Here is a 20,134-nt window from a genome sequence, read left to right on the forward strand (position 1 = left end):
AAAGGGCGAAAGCTGTTGATAGCCTGTTTGCTACTAACAGGCTCGGGAGTGGACGACACGTAAACATGCTGAAGGATTCTGATGGTTTTCCTGTTCTTTTCTTGACAATATTTGGTTAAAACATATCTTTGATGCTGTTTTGCCCTCATTTTTCTCCATTAGGTTTGCTAAAAGTGATGTAGTGTGATGTCAGCAATTGGTCATATGGTAAGTTAGACAATTATTTTTGTCCTTATTTAGTTTTAATGAAAACTTTGCTCCTGGTGTTCATCACCACTGTTTTAGAAGAAGGAAATTGAGAAAATAACAGCTGAAACAGCATTAAAAGTGACATATTAACTTTTTAAATTAGGGTTGTGAGGTGGATGTAATTTATGCGACTGTAAAGAGTGGTTCCTGATGATTTTGAAAAGATACCTATCCTGATACAGGGGTAACGATTCAGTATATTGTGATACCATACGCAAGGGAGTAGATTTTATTGTAATCTTACAGAAAACTGTCATAGTATGAACAATCAAAATCAAAACAGTAGGATCATCATTTCATTTCTCACAGTTTTCATAACATCCAAAATCTTTTTTTTTCATTTGACTATGCTATGAATCTTTGCATGTAAACTATTCATTAAAAAAATTGATACTGTGTTTTTGAAAATCAGTATCAAAAAACATATTGCTCAGGTGTATTGATATTTTTTTTGCACCCCAATAATCCGTAGACTTCACAGCTCAAGCAGCCAAGCAGACTACAAAGCCTGTAAATAACGAACATGATCCACTGTGAGTCAAGTTTAAAAACCAAAGCAAAGCATAAAAATCCCCAAAACAGGAAGAAATGGTCACAAAAATATATGAAGGACAAATCTACACTGTCTGTTTTACTCATTACGAGCTGCTTCAAGTAGCCCCATGGGGTAAACTGAAAGCCCTCACAGGCCAAACGGGATCATGGGAGCAGCACAAAGGACTGCCTTTAGCCTGAGACGCTCTCTGTCTTCACCACTGTGATAACAACATCTTTCAAACCACTGCCCCAAAAGACTGCATGGCTGATCAACAGGCTCCTTGTATTGTCATTTCACAAAAGCGTTGATTTAATCTGTGAGGCATCAGGTCATTGGAATGAGCAGTGACTGCAGTCATAAGGAATTTGTGATTTGGAGTGTGATACCCACAGGGTGCAATGAAATAAAAGAAATTCAGAGTTCTGTTCAGAGATATGACCTCCTTCTAAACCCTCCACACAGAAAGAGAGTAGTCTTTGTATCTGTGGACAGGATGAGTCCGTGAAAACAATGAGACCAGCATTGGCGTGGCATTTAGGTCGATGAGCCAACTATGTCTATAGTTTTGCACTGAGATGATCTGATTATGTGGATGACAATGTGAATGTCCAGTGCATCGTACTGTCCGTACGGCGCTGGACAGCAAATATGTTCTCACATAGATTCTATTCAGTCCATCATGACTCGGGGCCATGCACTCCATCATTCAACTTCCCTGGCCCTGCACACAAGTTCATCATAAACTTGCCCAGTGTTTGGATAGGGTCATCCCAAAGCCGTTTACTAAATAGCTGAAATATAAATTATAAATTTCTGAACAAGTGAATTAAGTGTCTTGTTAGAAGGAGAAATCAGTTTTTTATAGAATTTCGCTTTTCCTCCTACTGGAACTCAGAGTGAAACTTTCCCATGAATGCTTTATTCTTCTCTGTGGGGAAGTTTAGTGTTGTAAGTGTTGAACACTTTGAACTTAATGGCCTTTTATTAAAGGGCCAGTTTGACCAAAGTGTAAAAGACGTGAAGATATTTAAAGGAACACTTCACCCTTAAAATGACCATTTAAATGTAAATTACTCACCCTATGTTAGCTTGAATTATTTAATTCGATTTTTTGGGATAGATTAAGATAGAAAAAGGGGGAAGAGAAAGGGGCCAACAACAAGCAGCAAAGGGCAAATAACTGAACCCGGGCTGCTGTTAAGGAAGAAGCCTTGTGCATGCATTACATACTCTAAAAGGATAGCTATTTGGATTCCTTAAGAAAACATGGTGAAAGAAGTATCCAAAACTCTCATACTCTCAACTTAAGCACAACTTGTGCAGTATGAGAGTCCCATTTATTTTTTTAGTCACAGAGTACTGCTCAGGACTTGCCACACACATGAATTTGCACTCAAACCTTAATATTTCAAACATGCAAACAAACGGCGCTACCGTCACATGTTTGCAGAGGTGCATTACTTGTCCGGACTCAAGGCGCATCTGACCGTAGTAATTATGTTTTTATGTTTGGGAAGCACTGAGCATATCTGGATAAATGAGTCCTGAATAATAGAGGTTGTAAATTGATGTTTTGCTCTTGTTGGATGTGGTGCTCGTGCAAGGCATGCAAGACAAGAGTGGGTTTGAAAATAGTTTTCTTTCACAGTAACACAGAGTAACTGACATACAAATGGTCATTTTAAAAGTAAAGTAATCAGCTTCTTATCTACCATCTAACATATTTTGTTTGTTTGTGTTATCAATCTTCTCATTTGCATCTTAAAGTCTTTGCAAGACAGAAAATAACTTATTTCCCTAAATGTCAAACTTTTGCTTTCTGCTTCACTTTTTGTCTTACCTTGACAAACGGTATCAGTCAAAGAGGTGCAGGGCTGTAACTCCTCTCCCTCGTCACAGGTGGTGCAGGGGATGCAGGGCTCCCGAGAACTTTCCTGGTCCGAGTAGGTGTCCCCGGTGCACTCCTCACACACAGTGTCATGGTCGAACTCACAGCTGAGCAGCATGCCCTGGCCCTCAGGACACTTGGTGCAGGGTTCACACCTCTGTGAGAGTTCGTTCATGTAGAAGCTGTAGTTGCACACACAGGTGGCGTCGTTGGAGTCCGTGCAGGGCGCCTTCATGCGGAGTAGACCTGCGCATACAGTGCAGGCCTGACATTTCTCTGTGTGACTGAAGTTTTCTGAGAAGGTTTCACCTGAAAGGAGAGGGAAGAAAACAGACATAGAACTTAATATCTGCCAGAAGCCTGACTTCTGTTTTGTACATCCTTTTAAAAGCATTTACAGTATATGCACAATATTCTGACATGCTTAGGTCCACTGAGAATTTTTTTTTTCCTTTTCAATTTGACTTTTGAATATGACAAGTCTGGTTCATTTTAGATGTTCTGCAAACTGGGATCATAGCATCTTCGGGATTCTTGTCCCAGTGTGAAAACCAAAAGTAAACAATGGTATTTGAATTATGTGATTTTAACTTCAGTGCGTCGCGTTTTTTCGTAACCAACTTAAATACGTCTTTTCGCAGCTACTTCGTTTTTGGCATGTGCAGCTGTTTTACCTTTAAAGAATGTTTTTAAACGTCTTACCAGGAACTTCAGTCCAAACCTAGAGTTGTCTTGTAGCCTCAACCGTACAAAACTGTGTCCCTTTTTCAGTTTTTCTAAACCTAATGAAAGTGAAATGTCAGGAAACAGCAAGGGGCCATTGAATGGATAGGAAAACCTTGTATTAAACAGTAATGTGTGCAGTGTATTGGTAGATTTGTTGTGCATTTTATGTGTCAGAAAGTGCATCGTAAACCATGTCATTTCTCAACTTGGGAATTTCTCAAATTTAGATTTCGTTTTCCAAAGTCACACTAACATAGGAATTCAGTTTTAGGGTCATCTCGTCTGATGGATATGTAACTGCACCGAGGTCTCTTTGGACAGGAAAATATATTTTTTGCAATATGTATAAGCAGCAACATCTTTTTTAAAGATTTAGATAATGAAGATACATGCATCACACATGTTTCATAAAGGCTTTTTATACCTGACAGATATATCTGCAGAGGACGCAATCAATATTGCATGTTTTATGGAATTGTATTTCGGCTGGATAGAGAACTGGGAAACACACTAAATTATGCAAGAGACCTATTTGTAAGAGCAGTTTGTGTGTGTGTGTGTGTGTGTGTGTGTGTGTGTGTGTGTGTGTGTGTGTGTGTGTGTGTGTGTGTGTGTATTGAGTGATAGGGAGGTGTGGGAATAGACTGTGAAAGTATGACCTAAAAATCTCTACCATGAATTATGTTTTAACTGTTGACGTGTGTATTCTATTCAACACTTTCTATTTATTTAGAGTTGATTAAGGTGAAGGAGATCTAAAAAAATAAGTCGACTAATTGCTGGCTTAGATGACCTACAAAAAAATCCTCTGTAACTATGATGATTTATTATCAGACATTGCCAAATATTCTATAGTTCGAACTGTAAAATCTTTGGAATTTGGAATTGAGGCATCAGTCAGCAGATACATTGACAGTGGCTTTAATAGTAAGTTGCAATACTAATTTAAATGTCACTCATGTAAACTAAACTCAACAGCGCTGATAAAGACATGCTTTAAGCACCTCATTAAAAGGTCTTACTATAACTCCGTGCACCAGATCCTGCCTCTCTTGTCCTGTCTCCTTCACCTGAACATAAATAGTGGTAGTGCAAATACAATTTTTTATTATTGTTTCATGTGTAACTGTTTTGTCAATAAATTGTCAGAAAATTGGGGAAGATGTCTTCATATTGCTTGTTTTTGTCTGACCAGCAGTCCAAAATCTAAACATTTTCAACTTATTGTCATAGTTGACAAGGATATATTCACATTTAAGAGGCTGGTTCCAGAGAATTTGGGGAGCTGTGTGTGGTAGGAGACAGCGGGGGAGGTTGTGCCTCATAGCATATCAAGTTTTGGGTCTGCGTCACGAGCCCACCAACCACGGTGAACGCTCTGATGATGCAGAGATTAAAACAGAGATGAGGACAGATAGAAGCTGAGACAAAAGAGGACAAGAAAGCCAAGGCTGTGTTATTTGAGATGTCAGAAACTGGCCGCATCCTTTACATTTTTGTTTAATTGTGTCTTTAACAAGGTGGACAAACTCTCGTCCAGTCCAGTCATACACAGTCACCCCCTCCCCCTCGACCCATTATCTCCTGCATCACCGTCCCTCTCTTCAAGCAGACGTACACACTCAGACTCCCCTCACCCCCTCTCCCCTCCCACGAGTGCTCTCAGAGCCATTATCATAATGCCATGCATCAATAATGCAAGTCAATACATTAATAACGCTAGCCTGCAGCATGGTGGGGGGGAGGTGATGGGGGGGGCGGAGGGAGGACGGGGGTACAGACGGTCTTTCCTGGCTCAGCACATCGGATCATAACAGGACTTTCACCTCTACTCTAACATTCAATCCTTTCTTTTCAACACCCATAAAAGGACTCTCGACTTTATCCGCTCCGGCTACTGCGCAGCGTGATTTGTGTGTCTGTGTGTGTGTGTCGGGTGAATGTGTGGGAGTTTTGTGTTACTGTGTGGTTAAATGTGTGTTTTCCTAGTTGTGTTTGTGTGTGTTTGAACCATTAGCTGCTGGCTGAGAAGTGGTCTCCATTCCAGCTGGACTTGCTCTGTTTCATCTCCACCCATCTGTTCATTCATCCAAACTCCTCCGTGTGTTTCAGCTGCCCGTCCTTTTTAGCACATCAGCCAGGCCGCTGTTAACTATCTGTACTAAAAGAAGCCTGAACGGTGTCTGGAAAACCACAGCCTGTTTCTTATAAATGGATGCTTGTGCACATAAGATGCTATCAAGTGTGGGCGACATGCCTGCAACAACACGTGTAAAGACATGTGGTGGGTTTGAGTTGATGTCAAAAGAAAATTGACATAGAATGTTAGACATAAAAATTAAGTACTTTCTGTCACATTGTGGTTTTGTTAACACCAAAGTTAATTACAGTAAAAAATGAAAAGACACATTTCCATGACAGATGAGCTAAAACAGCCTTTGTTTCTAACCGTTCGGTAATTTAATAATAACAGTTTACGATGTTAACAGCAGATTTAAGACTCAAACCTGTCAAACAATGCTTCGGTGGCTTTATAGCTTTTTTATTCCAAGCTTATGACTGTTTCCAGCCAATTTTATCAGCTAGCTTGCCTCCGAAACTCCAGTTGGTTGAAAACTCAGCTGACTTTTTAATGTTTCCAGTTAATCTTTATTAAAATTACAGTACAACCACATTTAATATTCACATGTTGAGTACATACATGATTAAAGAGTGAAGCTGCAATTTTCAGGTAAAATGTTATCTTCCAATAGCTGCTTAGCTTACATAGGGCCTACTGTGACAAAAACCAGAGGTTATTAGTGCTTCATGCTTCTATCTTCAAACTTAAAGTATATTTTGACTTTTAGCAACATAGGAGAAAAGGCTTTACAGGTGAGGATTAACTCCGTTTGACATAACACTGTTATGTAGCCCGTTGCCCCACCTACATTTAGGCCTAAGTTCTCGCTTAAGTTAGCATTCAAAGTCCGCACTAAATGAAACATTGGCACTAGTTTGATACTAATACTGTGCAGATTTTCTGTTGTAAGGACATCTACAGAGAATTATTTCAACTGGTGCAACTCTTAAAACGTTGCCAGGCTATGTTTGAGAATAAATGTCCCCAAATCCAACAGAGAAAGACGTAGCAGCTAACGTGATGGGTTAGCTGCTAGTTGTGAAGTTCTATTCTTCTTTTTCATTTAATGTAACCTGTAACTCCACAATTAATTTAGTTTTAGCAGAATAACTGCTGGGTTAGGTTATTACTGTAGGCAGTAAGCTCTCTCTCTATCTTGCAGCTCTCTCAAATCACTTATCTGTGCAATACAAAATAACCCTCTCGAAAAAACCTTAAGTGCAGTATAAACAATAATGCAAAATAGCAGCCATTTATATCTTTTATAGCTGTGTAACTGTATCTTAAGCTTCTGTGATGACCGATTTGACCGATGACCTCCCGATTTCCCCACTGCAGGACAAAGAAAGTCCTATCTAATCTTTTGAACAATTAAATACTCTTTGTAATAAATAACTTATTAGAAGCCAAAAAAAGAAACCATTTCACCTAGCTTGAAAGATAAACAATGTTTGAAAAAAACAAAACTGTTTTGGTTGGTCTTAGTGAATGGTCCATTGCCAGATAGGAGACTTAGTATCTGACTGATTGACTTGTTGTTGTTATAATGCTTCTGCACAAGCACTCTTCAGCTCTATCAGGCTGCATTACTGATGTAATCAATATGTTTGGTGTGTTCTTAAAATATCACTGTGATGTTATCTGATGGGGAGCTATCTGCTTTGCATTTCTCTTTTTCCATCAGGCAGTGCAGAGCCTGTCTGGCCTCACGACAGTTTCGAGAGCCTGTCATTGTCTGTGTTTGTTCCTGTCTGAGCAGGATGAGCACTGTGAGAGTGAAAGTTGTCGCCCTGAGAGCACTTCATGTTGTGCAACAGAAAGCAGCAACTTCAGAGACACGGCTAATGTCATTAATTAAAATCATATTGAGTGTAAAATATAGTTTTTATACAAATAGAACTTTTTTGTAAGCAGTCATTGGTTTATGTTTCTATACAAGGCAGCAATATATCATAAAGATGTAACTTTTGATCACACGTGTTTCTTTCAAAAACATAAATCGTTCCAAGAGAGCCCACATAAGTATAAATAAATCATTTTCTCCATGTCCACATTCTTTGTGACTTCTCTCATGACCTTAACTCTGAATCATTTTCTGACTGTGGGGCTCCTCAGCTCAGGGTTTGCCATCCTTCACTGACCAAAGGAGGTTTACAACCACTTTCTAGCCTGGATGCATGGAATTCATAACAGGAAAAACTCTGGGAACAGTGTAGAAACTGGCGGTGGACCAACCCTGGCCTCTGCAGGCTCAAGCTGACCTTTGACTTCACGTAATAGAAAAAACAGGCTTAAATGTTGATTTGTTTTTCCTACACTAAGCAGAAATGTACCTCTTGCAGAGATGTTATCCTTAAATATCCTTTTGAGCTTGCCCCATCACCAGTCATGCTTACAAGACTGAATCTTTACTTCTACCAATCTTAATCAGCGTGACATAACTTGTCTGATGCTTCAAATATCTTCCACTGCAACAACATTTGGAGCTGATCCGACTCTTGTATCCTCTCAATATCACTGTCCTCATGAAGTCTTACAGTCCAGCACAGCTTCTCTCCCTACATGGTCAGGGCCATAAAAAGGGCAGTAATGCTGGAACACAGTTAGGTCTGGCATTGAGTATATTTCCTGACGTGCAGTTGAAAAACTCTGAGGATTTACATTTGGTTTACTATCTGCATATTTTATGCAAACTGATGTTGAGGTCCATCATGTCCAAAAAAACTGTGGTCTATTTTTAGCCTCCAGGCAAGTCAGTCAGTCAGTCCAAACTGTATATCTCCACAAAGCTGAGATGGATTAAAATGAAATTCGGTACAGATATCCCTGCCCCCCCAGAGCATGAATCTTAATGACTGTGGTGATCCTCTGACTTTCCGTCAAGCTCCACCAGCACACACAGTTTTCATCTCACACTATCATCAGGTCAAAATGTAACAATCCAGTGACCCACTGGATGTTTTCTCTCTCAGAGGCTATAGCTGGCTAAGTGGAGATACAGGTATCATATGAAACAAGAAGACTTAAGGAATCCATTGGTACCAACCACGTCATAATATCTCGACAGAAAGGTGGCTAAATAAATCTCCAAAGTTAGGCAAAATTTTAGCGAAGGAAAAACTGACATGCCCATTTTCTAAGTTGTCCCTTGACCTCTGACGTCAATATATCTGGATGTAAATGAGTCTTCTCCTTACAGACATTCCCACTTTATGCTAATCTCATACAGTTTGCGGCAAAAAGACATGCAGTTTTTCTTATGCAGTACAAATGTGTTATTTAACCTATTTTATTTGAAAACATCTGTATACTGGGGTCCCTAAACATAAATTGGGTATCACTGGAAAGCTGAGACTAGTCCCCACAGAAGCCATTTCATTGCAGTGAGAGCATTTTTTGAAACTTGACCTCACTCTATAAAATGACCTGCTGCGACCTCTAGGATAATCACAGCCTCATGGAACTTTACAACCATAAACTAGAGACCTACAGCATTCAGAGAATGTATATTGACAATAAGGGGGATTCTCAGTAGTTTCGAGAATAGAAGTGCTTGCCAGCCAAAAAATGTTTATATGGTGGGCGGTAGAATGATATGGGTCAAATATGTTAAAATTTTATTTTCTGACCAAACTGCTGTAGAACTAATCATCATCATCATCATAAGTCCTATCATCTTCAGCAATACTCTCTCTAGTGTTTAGTGTTTAGAGAATAGGACCATGCTAAACGTGATACCTACCTACTAAACATCAGTATTAGCATCGTCACTGTGAGCATGTTAGCATATTGATATTAGCATTTAGGTACAGCCTCACTGAGTCACTGGCTAGTCTTTATTTATGTGTTTATTTTCCAGAATTTGTCTGAGTTACTTCTTTTAACATTCAGTTCTGTACAAGAATGGGGTCAATAAAATGCCAACTACAACTAATTCAACTTAACTATTGATGTTATACTAAATCAAGATATCATCAGTTTTCTTCCGCCAGGTTGCGGCCTTGGATTAAACCAGATAAACTGTAGTTCTGCCAAAAAAATAAAGACGCCATCATCGTCATATCCAGATTTATTAACTGTGTTGTCAGCCAGCAGTACAATTTTGGGTCCTAATTCATTCTTTCCAGAAACATTGCTGTAATTTACAATCCTACTTAAAAACTGCTGTTTGATCCATGTGCCTTCTGCAGATGCTTTTTATGACGACGACATAACTTGTAGAAGAATGTACTAGTGGCAGCAATTTAATGTTTATGTGTCAGATGAAATGCTAAATCACTGCCAGCGTTTGATATGTGACATGATGTATGTATGTGGGTGTCACTACCAACACAGCTCCTTCAGTGTGTGTTTGACAGCTGTGTTTTGTGTTACTCACTGTCAAGGCAGGGGGCACAGACAGTCTGTGTGGCTCCACATGATTTGACGACACCCTCACCGGGCGGGCACTGCTCGCAGCATTCTCCGCTGGTTGTGAACTGGCCCGATAAGCACTCCTCCTTATTGGCCAGAGCCCCAACCTGCCAATCACCAGAGAGATCATTAAAAGTGGGACAAGCGAAGGTACATTGTCACTCAGCAGCATCTATAAAGGACTAACAATACATTAACACTCAAATTACTTCACTCTAATGTCTACAAAGAGCTTAATTTATTGTCTTAACCCATTGAGGCCTGAAACGCCTGTAAAACCTCTGGGCGATTTCAAAATAAGCCCCTAAAACCTGAAGTTTTTCTGGAAATTCAACAGAAGTGTCAACGCTTCTACTAAATAATAGATTTTTCAGCCTCTGTAGCAGATAGAAATGAAATTCTAAAAGTATTTGAGAGCTTATACAAATACTACAAAACGACGTATCCGCTTTCCAGGCTTCAATGGGTTAATTAAAGCAATGCCTAGTGTTGCGCAATGTGAGCAACCAGAATCATTTCCAGAGGACCTAAAGAGATAAAAACATCCAGCATTTCCCAAGAACAAACAAAAGAAAGACAGACTTTGTCTTTAATTATCAGAGATCCCCTAAGATTTATTTTGGAACCGCTTAACCAGCAGTTCCCAGCATAGGCGTCAGGACTGTGTGCAACATGCTGCAAGATAAATGTTAAGTGGGTGTGAGAAGATTAATGGGATAGGAAATGCAGATTCCAGCTATACAAACTGTCCTTTGTTCAAAGTTCTTACTCAGTTTTCTGTGTTCTTGTGAAACACTTAAGAGCTTTAACTTACTGAGCTTCTACAAGTATTGAAATGACAATCAATGATAAAAATCATTCTTTGGACAGCTTACAAGTCATAGATACATGGGATCTGTAATGTAAGGTCACTTCTTCTTTTTAAAAGGTCACAAAGCATAACGTTTGGAAATCACTGAACCTACATGTATGTAAGACTTTCTTTCAAGGAATACAATGCAGATTTTGTCGCTTACTGTTTATAACCACAACATTCAAATTTGCCCCTTCCTCCCTGGCTCAATTAGCATGAGAGCAAACCCCCCCCCACCACCCCACCCCCCAGCCCCACGCCCAGAAACGTCCCAAACACAGCACAAACAAAAGAGGAAATTAAAAAGTACCAGTCACACCTAAAGTCACAGATCCAGTCATAAAATCAAAGTATGCAAAATCGCAGACCAGTTAATGCTGGATTTTAGCGTCACTGCATTCTTCAAACAGTAACCTGTTGAGTGCTTTATCTTAGCTGTTGACAGGTGAAAGATGTTTGTGCGTGCCTCTACATTTGCAACACAACAACATGCTTGTATGCCTGCCTGCTTGCTTGCAGGGCCATACGCAATGTTTCCAGGAGTCTGTGTGTATGCGACCTTTTGCCTTATATGATACGAAAGCTTTCCTTTCCCACAATAGTTCTTTTTTTTTTTTATCTTCGGCACACCTCAATCTCCAAAGCACACTTGATAAAAGCAGGGATTGCCCTCTGATTGAGCTCTGTCTTCGATTCTGTCCAGATACATGAGGAGGGATTGTTTTTATTTACGAGGTTATCATCTGTAGGGCAGTGCTAATCTCACTGGTTGACAGACAAGCTGCAGATAAGAGGGCAAAATAAAGCTATGTCTTGAACTTTATTTGATCTCATATTTCATCAAAAGTAGCCGATGTGGGATTTTAAAGAAGTTTCCTAACGGGAGTCTGATTTTAATGTTCTTCCAGGACACATTTCGTACCTGCTGAATGTTAGTAAAACTCAGTCACACACCTATTAACACAGTTTGAGCATGTGTGTGTATTGAGAGGTTCAGTTAGTGTAAAGGAGGTGCACTCGACATAAATCGTCAGGCGTCAGGGTTCAGGTGTGTGTGGAATGCTGCCGACAAGAGAGAGGAGCTCTAAAAAACATCAAGTGTCCCCTCAGGCACTTCTGAGTCAGCTGGCAGATAATGTGTGCGTCTGTGTGCACACACATGTCTCCCTCTCGCCCTTGATGATGTCATGGCCCATTCACCTTCAAGTCTCTGGTATTCACTTAACCACGTTGTCGAGTATCTTTGGACTTTGTAGGAAAACTTTTGACTTGAAATGTCCCGTGAGATATTCCTGATAAAATCCAAGTATTGCATGAAACTTTTCTGTTTTTACAATAGTTAGAGTTGTGATGAAAAAAAAAAACACTGACACTGCCTTTTAGAGACTCTAGTCTTTGTTTTTTTATGTTTTTATTTCAATTTAATAAATTAATTATCTTGTGTTGTTTATGATCTTTTGTAGCACTGATTATCGTTAAAAATCTTTAAAAACTGGTAACAGCATCTTGATTTTGACATTTTTCTGAAATATGCTTTTTCTGATACCAATTTTATTTAAAAAGATTAATAAGCTAAGACGAAAAGAGAAATTACAGCATTACAGAACAAATCTTATTTTTCATATTTTTCAGCTCCTTCACACGTATACAACGAACACTGCAGTCAAGCCTCTCACAATACTATTCTCATACACACCTGAGCCCTGCCTCTGTGTGTCACTGTGTTTTTTTTTATGCATGGTGTGTAGCATTACAGTGGACAGCCTATCACAGGCATTATTTAATCTTGTCACAAGCACACTGCATGCTTATTGGCTCACTGACACTTGAGATTTACTCCTTAGGCAGTGCTGGAAGGGTTACTTTTGAAATATACTCCACTACGGATGGATTAATACAGATACTCAAAGGTCATTTCTAACATATTTCATTGGAATATTCAAATCAAGTGATGCAATCTTAATACTTTGGAATACTTGTTGAGCTCCTTTGTTTGTGTCTTATGTTTCCATGCCAAAAACTTATTTCTGACAGTGTCATGTGGCAGGTGCAAGTGCACAAATTGTTGCACTTGCACAATGTGTGTCTCATAAGATTTTTAAAGCAAATAAAAGGGCACTCAGATAGCGCAGACCTCCATCAAGGCTGTGCTTTGTCTTGCAATGTTTATCAAAGCAAAAAATAATTAGCGTATCTGCCCTGTGATTTGAATCTGCTCCGAAATTAAACAGTTTCTTCCTCTTTCCCTTTCATTAAGTATCATGAAAATTGGGCTGGTGGTTTTTCTGTAAAAGCCTGCTGACGCACAAACGAACAAACCAAACCAAACATAACATAACTTCCTTTGGTGGAGATGAAAATGTCAAACCTTGTGGAACAAGTGATCTATTTTTTTTTTTTGAAGGACAGTAACTGTATTCAGAATACCGCCAATTTAAACAGTTTCTCATTTTACCTCATCACTTGTATTCTGTTACTCAACAAACTTGTCCTTAGGTATTGAATCACAAGGTAGTTTCTTTTAACTTCAATAGTATTGTAGCAATTCTAGTCGGACAAAAACGTTTTCCCTGAATATATTTTTCTTGAGAAGTTGACAGTTAAGATGTGACGCTTAGAGTGCAGAATTAAAAACATTTAATATATCTGTCTTCAGAACTCCACTGACCTGACTCTCTTTATTTCACCCCAGCACATTTCTCTACCTCACACACGGCTTACGCAACAAGCATTCATTCAGAGATGAATCGAATCTGTCATCACACACGCTTCCCCTGAACTGCCCCCTTCTATACTGTACACGCCCATCGGCACGCATACGTTTGGTACAAACAGCCTCCCATGTGAACAAACCTGCTCCAAAATGTCTGACTGACACTTTTGAAATGACTCCAGCTTCGACTCATGGTGCTTGTTCTAGCTCCGGGTGTGGGTGCAACACCAGAGCGTCTCAAATACCGAAAAACTCAGATTAAAGTGCACCACTAATGACTGCTAAGTTGTGCATACAGTTGAATTAGAGGGTAATGTGATTTGAGCAAATAGCTTGTGGAATGAAAGAAAAGGATGCACTTAGCAAGTTGGAGCTCGACTTGCACGTTTCCTGTAATTGGTTCTTAGATGGAGGGTTCAACTTTTTGTCAGCCGATCTCCCTGAAGCCAAAGCAAGTTGATCGCACACTCACATCAACAAGCACACACAAAGCATAAGCATCTGGACACGTAACTTCAGAGCAACCAATTCTACTAATGCTGCAGTCAATTTTCAGTTGGAGGCACTTAACCTCTGTACCTCAGCTGTCAGCGCTTGTTAGGCCATTAGAGTTCCTTTATACCAGCCTTCAAATGAGCTGGGCCTAATTTAAATCCAGACTATGGCTGCACAACTTGAAACAATATCTTATTGTGAGTGATATTGCAATTGCAATATGATTCCAGTTATTATAGGACTGGACGATAATTCAATATGATGATTTGTCGTATCATTGACATATAATATCATTGTTCAGTAGAATTGCCTTGTGAAGAAATCATATTCCACAATTAACGGGTGTAAAAAATACAAGCTGTATAAAATATGGAAATAGTCCCTGTGATTTTTCCCAAAGGTTTCTGGAGTCATGAATTGGGAATTTAGCTTTAGAAACTAAAACTATTTTTGTGCCATGCTGTAAACATGATTATTTATGCTGTTAAGTTGAGCCTTTTAACATGGGGCTCTATGGGAGCTGACTCACTTTTGGAGCCAGTCTCAAGTGGTCAGTCGAGGAACTGCTGCTCTTGACATTTCCACATTGGCTTCAATTTTCAGCCCGAGATAGCCACTTGCTAGAAGCACATAGTAACTCAAATTCCTCAGAAAATCTGAGGAAATATTTTTAGGGAGTATCATTTGAACTTGAAGTCATAATCAGACTTTACATTACCACTCAGTTCAATGAGGAGTTTGAACTGAAGTTCTTAATTAAATGAAATAAACTCAACTAAAGTATTGTCAAGTATTTAGTTCACAAAAGTATACAAATGTGGGCTTTACCTTGTGGTTATTTCACATTGAGTATTTATCTATTGAATTACAAGAAAGCAGGCGATATATATTGTAATGGAGGCATGAAATTACCAATATCAGGATAGACATTTTTAGCCATATCACCCAGCCCTATGATAACAGAGGGAATGATCATTTGTGTCACTTTTTTTTGAGAGGATTTCTACCAAACAAAGATTTCTTCTTAAGTCTGCAGACTACAATTTGTAGACCAGGACATTTCTACAGCACCACAATACTTTATTCACAATGGCATCTTGACATGTTGACATGTTGCCCTTAACAAATCGTCCTCGTGGTTATTGCGTTAGTCCCAACCTGGTCTCACAGAAACCCGTGAAATAGCCATGGATTTCGCTTAACTCAAAATGTCATATCCCGTGGCTGTTGGTTTGTTCCAAGTCACGTGACTTTCAAGGTCCCAGTGGTCAGAACAAAAAACATGGCGAACAGTTCTCTCATTTTTAGTGAAAAATCTATATTTTGACTTAGTTTCTGCATAAAAATGGATTTTGATCACATTTCTAGCGAGAAATATATGTTTTATTTTCTAAATCTTCACTCAGTGAATGTACATAATCACTTTGTATGTTGGAATAGCCACGGGATATGACTGTCATTAACTTGCATTGTAGCGAAATCCGTGTCAGTTTCACGGAAATTTGAGCGATTCCGTGGCTATTCCACGGATTTTGAGTTAAGCGAAATCCGTGGCTATTTCACGGATTTCTGTGAGACCATGTTGGTTAGTCTAATCTTGCGATTTCGATAACACTTCGCTTACTTGTGCAGCTCTAACTCCGACATGGATCACCAGCTGTTGCGGGAACACCATTGACAATGACATTACATCTAATGCCTTCCCAAACAACGCTGAATCATCATCTCTCATGAAGTGAAAGGAAGAGTCAGACAGAGAGAGGAAGAAGAAGAAGAAGAAGAGAGGGACGTGAGTGTGAGGTGAAAGGAGGAGGAGTAGAGGGGGGGATGGTCAGGGCTGTATCAATATTGCATGCGCTGAGCCAGCAGAGGATGCATACCCATCAGTGGAAGCAGCTGTCATGTATCAGTGATGCAGCCTGTTCCTTAACCAGGACCTTGACAAGCTGTGCAGCCCTCACTGACCAGATAGAAGACACTCGAAGATATATTTACTTCCTGGGCCAGCGTGGCCTCCGGGGAGATAGATATAAATCAGGGAGATGATAAGATGCGACTCCCCGGAGTTTTAATGTATCCTCTCAAGATTTGTGTTGTTGATTTCTGCTAATGGAGGAAAAATTACAGTGAATCCGCTTCATCAGTTAACAGGTTTATTGGTGAGCTCCTGCACAGAGGCCACTGTGACATTGTTGTTGTCTGCAGGGCCACATGTAACTGAGACGGGTGGAACTACAGACCCAGCAACTGGAGCTATAGAGTATCAACCTGAATGGCTGCTGCATACATCCGCTGTGCTTTACACTGTCAGCCTGGGACAGGTGCAAGGACACGGACTCCTACAGTTTACATACTTAAAAGATCTACTAAGGACGTTTTAAAGAGTAGAGATCAAACTTGTGAAATTTAAACTGTCATAAAGTAAAATCTCACTTTGATGCAGGGAAAAGCCTGTAACGCCAAATGTGATGAAGACTGAGAGTGAGGAAAATCTGTGGTTGGAGTTAAGTTTCTCCAGTGGTGGAGGAAGTATTTAAAGCCTTCATGTAAGTGAAAGTACTAATACCACACTGTAAAAATACTCAACAATAAATTAAAGTATTTAATGTTTACATATGTTTAATTATAAGGAAAAATGGGCTTAAAGTATATAAAGTAAATGTTGGAAAACGACCCATGTGACTGCTATACTAATATGATATAATTAGATTATTATAACTCATGTATTAATGTAAAAGCAGGATTTTACTGGTTAAGCTAATTTTGACCTAATTATTTTTTATTGTGAGTTGATCTGCTGATAATTTTCAATTCAACTGATTGTATGGTTTGTAAAAAGTCTTAATAAAATAGTGACATTTTCACAATGTTTGTTTTGTCCAACCAACAGTCCAAACCTCAAAATTATTATTATTATATGTATTAAAAATATTTAAAAAATAAAGCAGTAAACCATGATATTTTCTTCAATCAAAATAGTCACCAAATAATTTATCAATGGACTTATTTTAGCTGTACTCATACATATAACAAAACATAATATTTTATAAACTGTTTATGTTTTTTGTGTGTGCAAAAATCTTAAGTAACTAAAGCTGTTGGACAAGAGTGGAGTAAAAAGTACAATATTTCCCTCTGAGATGTAGTGGAAGTATAAAGTGACATGAAAACTAAATATGCATATAAAGTTCAAACACCTTAAACCTGTAGAAGCAGCCTACAGTACTTGAGTACATGTACGTAGTTACTTTCCACCACAGTGTTCCTCATAAACTCGCCACTTGATAACTTACAGGGCTGTGTGGTTGCGCAGGTGTTACGCAGAGACATTTAACAAACGCACACGTTGTAAGACGCTACTCACCACTCCGAGTAACACTGCTATGAATTTCATCCTGTAGCTCCTCTGCATCCTCTCAGAAGGGTCAGATCAGTCAGATCGGATGCGGCGCAGCGAGATGCGGGTCTCAGTCACTCCGGAGCGAAATCAACTCGGCTGTCATCGCTGCGCTTCTTTGCAGTTAAAGAAAAAGAAAAAAGAAAAAGTCTCCAGGTAACTCTTCGCTGTCAAAGTGTGTATCTCGGTGGGGGAGGAACCGGTCAGTCCAGAAGCTGCGGCTGCACACAGAGTCCAGTCAGGGAGGAAACACGCTGAGATTGACCCATTGGATGTTCGGCTCTGCTGCGCTCTGCTACTGGGCTCATATGACAGACGCGCTCAGCTCAACGGCTTCAGGGAAGGAGCCATCTCCCTCTCCACGCCCACTGCACACACACACACACACACACACACACACAAACAAACACACACACGTTCTTGCTGTTCTTGCTGAGTTGGCAATCCAGCAAACAAAATGTTTATCACCTGACAAATTAAGTCTAGTGTAAATCTTCCGTTTAGCAGACTGCATTGTGCCAACTGAATTGCTGCAAGATAACAATATAATGGATTAAAAGTACTTTTTTCTCTAGGGGTGGTCCTTGCAGCGCAGTGGGCCAGTGTTTGAATCTGGCTCAGAGCCCTTTGCTGCATGTCTGACTGAGCCTGAAAAAGGCCACATAAAAAATGACAACAAACAAACAAAAGTGCTTTTTGTCCTCCAACTTTCACTCCCCTAAACAGCTTTTACAGCTGAGAGGGTTGCAGCTGATTGCTGTCAGCGTGCAGCCTGAAGCGTTAAACTGACCTTGTTTAGTGAAGACAGCAGCTACATCAACACATTTCTCAGGTTTGACTGTGTGAATGCTCCTTTGACACAGAAATCTGAGATCCACACAGGTGTGCATCTACTGATGTTTGCAGCAGAATGCATCCTTCCTCATATTATAAATAGTTAAAGTTTCATTTCTGCTGCGATTATAAAGCAGGTGTTGGTGCTGTAAAAATACAGTGAAAGTGTCAAAACACTCATTTCTCAGAAAAATACACAGCCATAATTCAGGAACTGTGGCTTTTAACTTCCACAATGATGGAAGGTCGCATCCATACTATTTATTCATAGAAAGTGCATCTGCAGTGTCGTTACAGGAACAAGAACGGCACCGGGCTTTGAAGCAAATTTGACATAATGGCCAAACTGTGTAATTACATCTTCCTGGTCCATCATGTGATGCCATGAGACCCAAAGAGACTTTTTTCCCATTAACCTACATGTGTGTGAAAGAGAAATCTGTAAATCTGCAGATGATTTAAGTAAGTACAAACACTTAAATAGCCTTTATTTAAGTCGTTATGTCCTAGAATCTCTGACATTCCCTTTTAGCTGAATCCAGAGTTATTTGGGGTGGGTCGGCGTTAAAGGAAATGCTAGTATGCCAGCTCTGTGGGCCCAAAGAATTAGAAGATCTGGTTCATTTTAGACACGGGAGTCGAACGTTTTGTGCACTGCTGATCAACTTTCATAGGAATGAACAGGGCCCTGCCTCCAATGCTGTGTCCAGTTTTTTTTTTATATACATCCATGGCTGCTACAGCGCTGTTGTAGTCATTCTCTGGCTGCAATGATGGTGCGGAAACACTGACCAATCAAAGCAAAGTGGGCTTTCTTTTCAAGGCAGGCTTAAAGAGACAGATGCTATCACTGAGCGTTTCAGACAGAGGGTGAATACAGGTAAATTCAGGCAGACAGTATGAGAAAAATAATGTGATTTTTGAACATTAAAGCATTAAAATGTGTTCTAGTAGAAACCTGAAATAAAGTAACATGTGCCTTTTAAATCAATGTGAGGTTGTCCTTTCACTCCACAGTTTGTTAAAAACATAATATTATTACAGGGCTTTTTTCTTAAATGTGGTTTCACATGATATCAGAAACACTGCTGCCTTTATGCATAAGAAGAGGCAATCTACTGTTGGATGACGCCAACACACCTGAGGCCAAAACGTTGGCCTGATATAAACCAGCGAACACGTCATGTTCTATTCGGGTTCAGATCATGACCATACATGCCGCCCTGCTCGATGTGCTCATTTTAACGATTGACAAAGTTGTTTGTGAGGTTTATGAGTGATTGTGTTTCACAGTGTTTCCAAACTGACTTTCCCTGCAGCGAATGATAATAATATGCCCCATTATGGCGTTTTATTGTTTTTTGCTTTTAAAACATAGTCCACTTTTTATCTTGGTAACTTTTCAGCAGCCGGAGCACAGTGAGGAGCAGCTGAGTATATTTTTTGTCAGAAAATCATAGTAAAACTACTTATAATAAAGGTAGAAGTTGTGATTTACTGCACATTACTCCATTTTATTGGTATTTGGACCAAAACCTTTGTTAAAATGTCAATATTTGAAACATATTAACATTAATATTATGTAATGATGATTAAACTAGTTGTAAATCAAAGTTTTATTTTGGCGAGTATTATAGACAGAAAAACCTGTTTCCCAAACATACAGATGTTTATTTTTCTCTGGTTTTAAGATGAAAGAATGATGCCTCCGCCTTGTATGTATTATCCTAATGAGACAGTGATTTATGAAGGCCATTTAAGGACTGAGGGCAGTGGGGGACATGAGGAGAGAGAGAGAGGAAGCTGGGCTGCTGTGGGTGGATAAATAATGAATGAGAGAGAAACAGACGGACATAGAAGGAAAAGTCAGTTTAGAGTATTTGGGCTACAATAGATTAATCTAATA

At 39.5% G+C, this 20,134-nt stretch overlaps 1 protein-coding gene across 1 annotated transcript in view; it reads right to left on the reverse strand.

Annotated features, from left to right (window-relative positions):
- Window positions 1–17,688, reverse strand: part of ngfrb (nerve growth factor receptor b) — a 32,797-nt gene extending 15,109 nt beyond the window's left edge. Inside the window, exons 1-3 of the mRNA XM_059325277.1 lie at window positions 17,362–17,688; window positions 9,902–10,043; window positions 2,628–2,984 (exon numbers count right to left, since the gene is read on the reverse strand). Coding sequence (XP_059181260.1) covers window positions 2,628–2,984; window positions 9,902–10,043; window positions 17,362–17,409 — 547 coding nt within the window. The 5' untranslated portion in view covers window positions 17,410–17,688. The remainder of the gene's footprint in view (window positions 1–2,627; window positions 2,985–9,901; window positions 10,044–17,361) is intronic.
- Between the last annotated feature and the right edge of the window lie 2,446 nt (window positions 17,689–20,134).

Source organism: Centropristis striata, chromosome 21, assembly GCF_030273125.1.
Source record: "Centropristis striata isolate RG_2023a ecotype Rhode Island chromosome 21, C.striata_1.0, whole genome shotgun sequence".
Lineage (NCBI taxonomy): Eukaryota > Metazoa > Chordata > Actinopteri > Perciformes > Serranidae > Centropristis > Centropristis striata.